This window comes from Puma concolor, chromosome A1, assembly GCF_028749965.1.
Source record: "Puma concolor isolate L17-30 chromosome A1, mPumCon1.1.hap2, whole genome shotgun sequence".
NCBI classification, from domain to species: domain Eukaryota; kingdom Metazoa; phylum Chordata; class Mammalia; order Carnivora; family Felidae; genus Puma; species Puma concolor.
In genome coordinates this window covers 125,192,199-125,202,346 of record NC_141667.1, presented here as the reverse complement: position 1 = coordinate 125,202,346, position 10,148 = coordinate 125,192,199, and the positions used below count along the sequence as shown (strand labels likewise).

General features: G+C 49.2%; 1 protein-coding gene and 1 long non-coding RNA gene across 6 annotated transcripts in view; one reads left to right on the top strand and one right to left on the bottom strand.

Annotated features, from left to right (window-relative positions):
• The window catches only part of LOC147584430 (uncharacterized), a 57,589-nt gene that overhangs the window by 21,159 nt on the left and 26,282 nt on the right, over nt 1-10,148 (top strand). The gene's annotated exons all lie outside the window — the stretch shown is intronic.
• Nucleotides 1,267-10,041, bottom strand: ECSCR (endothelial cell surface expressed chemotaxis and apoptosis regulator). Of its 5 annotated transcripts, XM_086702887.1 has the most exons (10): nt 9,886-10,041; nt 6,764-6,808; nt 6,407-6,457; nt 6,186-6,245; nt 5,322-5,456; nt 3,788-3,901; nt 3,291-3,389; nt 3,035-3,071; nt 1,783-1,879; nt 1,267-1,614 (listed from the first exon to the last, which is right to left on the bottom strand). In XM_086702887.1, exons 1-10 carry the CDS (start codon nt 9,944-9,946, stop codon nt 1,606-1,608), a joined length of 708 nt encoding a protein of 235 aa, XP_086559013.1. In that variant the 5' UTR covers nt 9,947-10,041; the 3' UTR covers nt 1,267-1,605. The 5 variants fall into 5 exon arrangements, with proteins under 5 accessions (XP_086559013.1, XP_086559015.1, XP_086559014.1 ...); XM_086702889.1 differs by lacking the exon at nt 6,186-6,245; XM_086702888.1 differs by lacking the exon at nt 6,764-6,808 and having other exon boundaries at nt 9,886-10,025.

Here is a 10,148-nt window from a genome sequence, read left to right as displayed (position 1 = left end):
GGTGTGCCAAACAGGAACTATAGATGTGAGTAGATTTCAAGCCTTGTCCTAGAAGATTTTAGAGTCCAATAGATTTTTCAGTCCACTTGAATCGTTGCAATGAAACAGAGTGAAACGTTTTCTTCTAGGCTTTCTCTCTCATATCAGTTTGCAGAGTCTAAATCCAGAAGAAAATAGCATATTGTTGCTTCTCTTTGTTTTGTGAATTGCCAGCTAGCAGATATTTAGAAAGTTAACCACTCAGAGGCACCTGGGTGACTCAGTCAGGTAAGTGGGTAAGTGTCCAGCTCTTGATAACTGCTCAGGTTGTGATCTCACAATCGAGCCCCACACTGGGCTCTGTGCTGAGCAGAGCCTGCTTGGGCTTCTCTTTCTCCCACTTTCTCTTTGCCTCCCCTGTGCATGCACATGCTCTCTCTCTTTCTCTCAAAATAAATAAATAAGCTTGAAAAGAAAGTTAACCACTCTGTTCAGACATACACAGATGAGTCTTCCATTGAATTTCCCTAACCAAGACACATTTCCAAACCAGGACATGGTAGAGGTTACTAAGGAAATAGGTAACTGCTTCCTCTTCCTTCTTCCCTTTAAAAGACTTTACAGTGTTTGTTACCCTTTATTTTATTTCTAGGACACAAAGATAATAGGGTAAAGTGGGTGCATTTTGGCTTATGAAGTCACAGACCTATCCTAGTTGCAAACCTCACCCATGTTATTCCCACAGCTTAGGACCGATGTAAGGCATGTCCACCCTGGGGCAGGCAGAGGACATTTGCCCTCATATTATTCAGCTCTCACTACTGGAGTTTCCTAGTCAGAATGCACTGTGCCTCTCATGTTCTCGCCCTCCAGGTTCAAAACTTCTTTCCTGGTAATGATTGGTCACTGCTTACAGCTCCCTTTCTCTCCCCTGTATTGAAGTGATTAGTTAGTCACCTCATTCCTACTTAATAATCCAGGTGAACTGTGGGGGACAGCTGGTTGGCTCAGTGGATAGAGTACATGACTCTTAATCTCAGGGTCATGAGTTTGAGCCCCACGTTGAGTGTGGGGTCTACTTAAAATAAAAATAAAAATAATAGTAATAATAATAATCCAGATAAATGGAGGTGGACCTTAGAAAATGTTCTGTCCACCGCCCAGGTTTCTCAAAGAGCTCCTTACAGGGGCAGAAACTTGGATACATGCCTTGCCCAGGAAAAGAGGCCCCAAAGCTGCTAGAACCCTGTTAACAAACACACATGAGAGCATAGACCTTCAAAGAAATTAGACTGCAGGCCAGAAAATAACTTTAATTCAAAGTAGCAAGGACCACTCCTCTTCGTCATTTTCCTTGCTCTTGCTATACAGACTCCTCCTTCCTGTGACTGCGAGCAGGTGGGAGGAGCAGGCTGTGTTTCTAGAATGGCTGCCCATATGGGAGTCTCTCCTATTGGTAGCTTGCTCCTAGATCTGGAGGAATGCTAGTATCCTTTAGATCTTGAAGTGTGAAATAATAAAATAATTTATGTGTGATTCATTGCCTCTACCAATCCCATCGCCTTCCTCTTTACGGTCACAGGGCAGCTGCGTCATCTTTGGACCCATGAGGACCCAACGTTGCTTCTATAGAACCTGCAAAATAAATAGAGTATGAAAAAGGGGGACCTTGTCGGGAGTGGCAGCCTAGGGAAGAAGAGAGAGGAGCCTGGGTCTTTGAAAGTATCTCCTTTCTGGCTAAGGAACTAGAGCCTGAGGGTAAGAGAAGGAGGAGAAGGGAGGAAGGAACCAGGAAAAATGTACCTTCTCTGCTGTGTGGCATCCTTTGCTGTTATTCATGTTGATATTCTTCATGGAGATCAGGGTGATGCTTTCTTTCTCCCCATTGGCTGTAGAGCAGCTAGGGGTAAGAAGGAACATGGGTTGTAAGTGGAGGAGCAGGAGGGCAATGTGGTGGTCAAAGAACTGTGGGGTCAAGCATTGGAACTTTGAACATTGTTTCTATAAACCTCTATTTTGGTGGTGGAACATAATGAAATGGGAGTGTGCTTTGAAGCCCAAAACACCTGTATATAAATCTTAGTTTTGGGGGTGCCTGTGTGGCTCAGTCAGTTAAGCATCTGGCTTTTGATTTCAGCTCATGTCATGATCTCACAGTTTGTGAGTTCAAGCCCCACATCGGGCTCCTCGCTGACAACACGGAGCCTGCCTGGGATTGTCTCCCTCTCTCTCTGCCCTTCCCCTGCTCTGCTCTCTCTTTCTCTCTTTCTTTCTCTCTCTCAAAATAAATAAACTTAAGCAAAATCTTAGTTTTACTACTTACAACTTGTATGATCTTGACCAAGTTACAAATTCTTCAAGTCTCAACGTTTTTAAACATACAAAACACAGTATATCCTCTTTGAAGAATCGCTGTAAGGATTTGAGATAATATTATAAAATATCTACCAGAGTGCCTGGCCCATATAAGGTGTTCAGTAAGTGGCTCCTTAAATAAAGTGTTTTCTAGTTTATTTATTTATTTTTAAATGTTTATTTACTTTTGAGAGAGAGAGAGAAAGCACAAGCAGGGGAGGGGCAGAAAGAGAGAGAGAGAGAGAGGGAGGAAGACACATAATCTAAAGTAGGCTCCAGGCTCTGAGCTGTCAGCAGAGAGCCCAACTCAGGGCCCAAACCCATGAATCGTGAGATTATGATGTGAGCCGAAGTTGCATGCTTAACCGACTGAGCCACTCAGGCACCCCCTAAGTGCTTTCTTATTTGAATAGGTTTATTAGAATCTGAATTCCTATACTTTTCCTGAGGGGGTTATATAGGGGGTTATAGAGCCCTGGGGCTGAAGAGTTCCAGTTCATTTCCTGTCACCCGATTGTTTTATTTTAGGGTTGCCCCTGTCCTGCCCGCCCCTAGCCCTGGCCTCAGTGCAAGCTGTCAAGATTCCATGCGTGCTTATGCGTGTGTGTAAGAAGAAGTCAGGAAGTATCAGTTCTCTCTCAGAATGGGGGACTGAGAGGTCAAATGAATGATTCCTCCCTTCCACCTCTGACAGTCTTACCTTTCAGATAACCCTGAACTCCCAGGTTTCTGGGGATCTGTAAAAAATCCAAAGGCACAGATTGGGAGTCACATGCTGCAACCCAGAAGACCAGCCTGTCCTTCAAAGCCCACCCAAGTGGATTACCCTCCCATTTCATTAGCGATGCCTATGTGCCATTCTTTTCCTCTACTACAGGCTCAGTGTCCATCCCAAAATGTAGCTCTGGGTCCCTCAGCTGAGGGGAAAGTGGGGCCCTGAGTGGCAGGGCATGTACCTTCAGACTCCTTGTTCTTCCGACACTTAAACCTTAGACTGACCACACTCACTAGGATGATCACCACAACCACCAGGATGACAATGAAGCTGATAACACCTGAACAGGGAAAAGGACAGGGTAAAGGAGAGTCAGAGGAGGGGCCAGAAGGGGGTGATAGGAGTACAAATCCCCTTCCCGGCTAAGTGCTGTGTAGGTAGGCTCTGAGAGAAAAGTGAATTCCCCTTCTCTGCCTAACGAATGAGCTCTTAGCCAGCTGATCCTGGCCAGAGTGAGCCCCACAGCCTGGCCTCAGCCTCTCCTAAGAACATGGAACTCAACAGAGCCCCAAAGAGCTGCCTGGAGGGAGGGCCAGGGGAGGCTCTTTCCCACCAGGGCCTTCTTCATCAGCCAAACCCTCCTGGAACAAATAGGTGAGATTTCAATTTGTGTTTCTAGATCCAGAGTCCAAGTCAGTACAGGAACTGCCACTCTCTGCACCTTCTCCTCCCTCTTACCAAATGCGGCCACAGTGAGCACCGTCTCTGATGTGGGGGTGGGTAAGATGGTCGAGTCATCTCTTGTCCTCAGGCTCATGGTGGTTGATGTGGGAATAACATCTTGAGAAGTGTCTAAAATGGAGTGGGGATGGGTGTATCAGTGAAGGGACTGGCATAGCCTACCAGAGAGAGAGTTAGCTCCCCTCCCACTTCCCCAGGTAAAGAATTGCAGAAACAGGTCATGCCCTCCCAAAAAGACTTCCTCCTTGCTACTCAGACTAGTTCTCAGGAGGATGGAGGTCAGAACTGGGTGATGTGGGTTCGGGTGAACTGCACTGCTGGTTGCTCATGTTACTAGTTCCAGGGGACTCTAGGCTTCCCCTGTTATTCTTTTCCCACCATCCCCTCAGGGCCCATTTATGTTCCAGAGACAGGAAGCCAAAATGGGCAAGGTAGAGCCCTCTGTGTTTTGCCAAGGGTTGAAGTGGGAGGAAAAAACACACTAGATATTTATCCCTACGCACTAATGCAACAAACCGGGCAAAGGGCACAAGTTTCTGGCCCTCTTCAAAGGTAGTACGATCACCCATATCTTCCCCCTTGTCAGCTCCTTTTTTTTAAAGATTTTATTTTATTTTTATTTTTAATGTTTTATTTATTTTTGAGAGAGAGAGAGAGAGAGCGTGCATGCACATGAGTGGGGGAGGGGCAGAGAGAGAGAGGTGGACAGAGGATCCAAAGGCGGCTCTGCGCTAACAGCAGTGAGCCCAATGCAGGGCTCAAACTCACAAACCATGAGATCATGACCTGAGCTGAAGTCGGACTCCCAACTGACTGAGCCACCCAGGCACCTCTAAAAGATTTTATTTTTAAATAATCTCTGTACCCAATGTGGGGTTTAAACTCATAACCCTGACATCAAGAGTCTGAAGCTCCACCAGTGGAGCCAGCCAGGTGCCCCCCCCCCCCCCCCCCCCCGTCTTCCACTCATTGTACTGCAGGTCTGATAGCTATTCCATTTCCTTATCCACACACTCACTGCCAAATAAGTTTGTGAGTGTAAAATAATCCCAGAGCCAAGGGTTAGGATGACAGAAAGGGTCAGAATGCTCTTCACTGAGAGCGTGGACAGGACATACTGCTACTGCTTGGGACACCTGGGTCCGTGCCATGACACAGCAGGGCCAGGACAGAGGCGTCCACTCTCTCCCAGCTCTTCCTCCACACTGCGGTGTGAACCCAGAAGCATGTAGCCCTTGTCCAATCTCTTCTGCCTCCATTTCCATCATTTTGAGTTCTACCCATCTCTTTCCCCTCCATGGCTTTATCAGTCCTGAGTCCAGGCTCCTTTTATCTTCATTGTGATCAGGTCCAAGGCTCTGTCTCTACTTCCCACCAAACCTCTCTCATTCCCAAACCAGGCTGCCACTCATGTGGATCCTGGCCCAGAGACGCCTCCTCGAGGGGCAGAACCTGGGCCTCCTGAAAAGGGGGAGAAGGACCCCAACCAGTCATGACCCAGTGCTTTTCACCCCCGGCCCCAAGTACTCACCAAGTCTTGATGTGTACTTCTGTGGCTGAGACTGAGTCAGGCCCAACAGAGACTGGGAGTGACCATCCACGGTGCTCGTGCTCTGTGTCCTGGGTTTACTGGCTGCATCGAGGACCTGTGAGGGCTTCTCCAGAGCTGCCGTAGATAAGGAAGCATTTGTGGACCTGCTCAGGGCCTTGGCCAGCGTGTACACAGAGGGCCCTCTTTAGTCCAAAATTCTCATTTTCTTTACTGCTTTCAATTCCAGAAGGAGCCATCCTCTCTTCTACCTTGGCCTTTACCTGTACAGTTCCCACTGCCTGGAATATACCTTAGCACTGTCTACCTCACAATCTTCCTCTGGTTAACTCCCTCTTGGGCCTCAGCTTCTGAGGACACTGTAGCATGTCTTTCCTGGCTCCCAAGGAAAGGTTGGGAAAGGCTCCCAACCTGGCTCCCAAGGAAAGGCTTCCAAGGTTGATATTTGTCCGGGCTCTTGCAGCAACTTCTTTTTTTTTTTTTTTTAATGTTTTATTTATTTTTGAAGGAGAGAGAGAGACAGAGTGTGAGTGGGGGAGGGACAGAGAGAGAGGGACACACAGAATCTGAAGCAGGCTCTGGGCTCTGAGCTGTCAGCACAGAGCCTGATGAAGGGCTGGAACTCATGAACTGTGAGACTATGACCTGAGCTGAAGTCGGACTGTTAACCGACTGAGCCATTCAGGTGCCCTTCTTGCAGCACCTTCTCCTTCTGCTCATCACAGCCCTTCCTACCCTGCTTTGTGGTTGTCAACATGAGATCCTGTTTACTTGTCTGCTCCTCTACTAGTCTGATCCCTCACTGGGCCCTCCCTGGAGGGCATCTGGATCTGAGCGGCAGAGTACCTGAGGTCTCAGTGCTGGCCAGAGGGCTTGGGCTGCTGGGCTCTGAGGAAGGGCTGTCTCCTGAAAGGACAGAGGCAGTGGGAGGTGGAGGGGGGCAGGTTTGGTGACACCACACTCCCTCACTTATTTAAGAACCCTTGAGTTCCAAGCAGGTCTGAAGGGCTGGGCAGGGGGTTAGGCAGGGGGGAAGGACTGGCCCCTCGGCAGCCACACTTACTCACCTGTGCTGGAAGAAAGTGGCTCTGTGGTCAGACTTTGACTGCTGAAGGCTCCTGAAATAAATCATCTGAGGCTGAGGGTCGCTGCCTCCTATTGCTCTGTCTCTCTCTCTTCTTCCCTGTAACTGGAGTTTTCTAGTCTTTCTCCTTGCCGCACCCCTGACCCCCATCCATTCATTTCCCTCCTCTTTCAAGGCACATGTGACTAGGCCATGCTCAAATACATCCAGAGATGAACTCAGCCTTGGATGTCCCGAGAGCCCTGGCCCCAGCTCTAATCACCTGAGATCTGTGCTCCTCTCGCCCTTCCTAAGCTGCCAGGCCTAAATGCCAGAGCAGGCCCTGTGTGTTTGGTCTTACCCTGAAGGCTAGATGTCTGTATTGTCATGGGTTGGGAATGGTGGCCTGCAAGAGAAAGCAAAAAACACTTTGACTAGCTTGGTGAGTCTCTTGCCCAGTGCAGAGCCCACAGAAGAACCCAGGCTTTCCAAGCCTCCCATGCTGGAAGGCAGACACACTTGGCAGAGGGCTGAAGAATGTGGCTCTGGCTCACAGTGCTGGTTTCCTCTAACCACGACTCAATAGCACCATCACCACCACCTTGTGGTTCAGTGTCCCAGAGTCCTTTCCATCTCTTTAATCCCGTGTGGGTTTTATACCAACCTGACATGAGGTCAGGTGAAGGTTATTTCAAACTAGTGATTTGTCCAAGGACAGAGGGCCAGTGGCCTGCTACATCTAGAAAAGGACCTAGGACTCCAGGTCTGTAGGCTGACGTTCCTGCTACGCTACCACTTAGCCATACATTTTCCCCGTGCATACTGTCATCTTGGTCCTGCTCCAAGGGAAGGGGATGGAAAGATGGGGTGAATAAAATGAGGCTAGGGGCTGGGGTAGGTATCTCCAGCTGGAGGTAGGGGTCCACACAGCAAGTAAGTTCTGAGGTATAGATAGGAGCCAGGGAAGCTCTGAACAAGCAGCCAATTTTACCCTCACAGGCAGAGGCTACTTCAGAAATGGCCATTGTTGGCCAAACCCAGGAAGAAGCTAGTTACCAGGAGGCCCCAGTCGGAAGCCATCATTGGCTTTTTTTTTTTTTTTAATGTACATGTGTATGTCTGTGGGCCTCCGTGTAGATGTGTATGTGTGCTTGTGTGCCCATATGTGCATCCCCTTTGTGTGTGGGACCTGAGAGGTCAAGTTGTGTTTGCTCATTTTCCACAGTGAAATCATTCTTGAAACCTGTGAACAATGTGAAAGGAAAACAACGTGGGGAAGTGGAGCCGCCCAGCTGGGTTCCCGTCCCTCTGCTCCTGCTGGGACTGTAGCCTCTGGCCTGGCCCTCGGGCTCCCAGGCCCCTCATCCACAGGGAAGCTCCATGCCTGGGCCTGGGTGAACAGATGCAGCTGGGGGCCAGGGCCCGCACAGCCTGTGGTGGCTTGCTGAACTGTTTATTTTCCTTAGCCACTGCCTCCCTCCATGGGGCTATCACTCGGACAGTGTGGAATTAATCGTTTCCAAGCCCAAGCTTGCCCAAACCCTGACTGTATTTTTCCAGGGCACCAGTCTCTGGTAGCCCCACCTGCTCACTGGGTGGGGTGTCAGAGGGGTATTAAAACTCGTAGGTGTCCGAGGCTAGAGAGAACTCTTCCCAGCTGAAAATGACCCTGGAAGAACCCTTTCAAGTCACATCTTAAAAACACCTATCAGTTACTGATCAAGCATATCTAAGGTACCATCTAAGTCCTATAAAGTTATAACATTAGCTTTTAGTGGGTGGACACTGTGCAGTGCCTTCCCGCATATCTGGAAGCAAAACTAGCATCTTGGAAGGAGTTCCAAAGTCACAAGCTCCAAGTTCCAGTAGCCTGTGTTCTCTGTCTTCTGGCCCTGACCCCCTACCAGAACTTTCCATCACCAATAGATTCCTCTGTGTGAAGAGGAACTTCAGCCACATCTGTTTCTACAGGCCATGGTGCCTCTGACCACTGGGCAGAATAACCCCGGCCACATAAATTTCTTATTTTCCCGTATCCCCTCCCTAATCCCTACCTGCTTCACGACCTTCTAGCCTCTTCTTCCTCCCCCTCCACCATCCTCCTCCCCTGTTTTCCTCAGCAGCATAATGTAATAGTTGAAAATCACGGCTTTTGAGTCTGACAGGTTTGAGTTCAAGTCCTGACTCTACCACGTACTGTCTGACCAGGTTCTCAGTCTTCTCTTCTTTAACGTGCAAATGAATTTCATACCTCAAAAGTGGTTGTTAGGACAAGAAAACTCAAATGCTAGACTTTTTAAGTTTTTGCCCCATTCTTTCCAACCCTCCAAGTCTCTGTGGATCCAAGTCAGGTCACCTTGTGGGCCTGTATATCCTCAAAAGGATTCTTCAAGGGAGGCAGTAGGTATGCTGTGATCTTGGGATGAGAGATAAGGAAACTCAGGAAGCAAGTGTGGTTTATGTAGAGTTTACACAGGGCATTCTCAGCCCTGCCACCTGCCATTTGCCTGGGACAGTGTCCCCTCATGAATCTTGCCTTTTAATCTCCTCCTCTGCCATTTCTGCAGTTGCTACAATAAGCCTGGTGCCCCTGCCCCAGATCAAGCGTGGGACTCTGCCCACCCCCAGGAGACAGAGTACCAGAACTCAGTCCCCCCTCACCCCCCACCAAGAAAGGGCCATCCTCTCTCCCCATCTAAGCACTTTGCACTCTTTTCTGCTACTCTGAGGGCAGACTCCTAAGTCTTCAACAGAGGCCTCATGGAGAGTGAGTTGGGGGTGGGGAAGGGATGACCAAAGGGAAGTTGCTGCCCTGTGAGTCAGAATCTCCTGGATTTCTCATGGTTCCCAGCAACTGCTCCTTAACTAGAACCCCCCTTATGAGCTGCTTTACCATTCGTCAGCTAGCAGAATCGGGTCTCAGAGGTATTTCCATTCATCTCCTCTGGAGGGCATCTCATCCAGCCCCCTGGCCGAGGATGTTGTATACATCCTCTTTGGCAAATAGTTCTTTGTATCTATCCTGCATCCCTCTTGCTGTGACTTGAGCTTAAAGTCAACATTTGGAATTCCCAGGTTGTTACTCCTCATGTAAAAGAAGAAAAAGGATCCCCTGTAAAGCCCAAGGTGTAGACAGTTTTGTGCTAGAATACTCTGGAAGGAGCTTCCGGCCTCAGTCTCACATCAAGACAGTCAATTCCCACATTTCAGGAGGCCAGCCTCTATGGGGGCTCCAGTTCACCCTGGAAATTTTCCCACAAAAGGATTTAACCACATGTCTACTTTACCTTTGCCTGGTAATGACCCCTCCCCCCCCCCCAATTCAACTCCTTCGTTCCCTTCATGAGAAGCGTCTGGAATTTCCCTTGGGCACAGGCCTGAATGGAGAGCATGTGAGGTATACATTGTGAAGAAGGGACAGTCACCCGGGACTGCCAACCGCTGGAGGGGAACTGCTGAAGCGGAGTGACAAATGCCTCTTACCTTGGAGTAGGAGGAAGCCAAGGATCACCCAGCACAGCTGCATTGCTCCAACGGTCCCCATGTCAGCTGGGTCTGTGGCGGGCAGGCAGCCGCTCCACGGTGGCTCTGTCCATAGTGGAAAAGAGAGAGGGAGTGCTGGGGCGGGGTGGGGGGTGGGGGCTGGCTCTCTAGCAGCTTCCTGTCAAAGAATAGAAGGAAACAGATTGGGACTGGCTCCAGGGGCCCTGATTAGCCTGCAGCCCAGACGGAGGATGTAAGGCTGA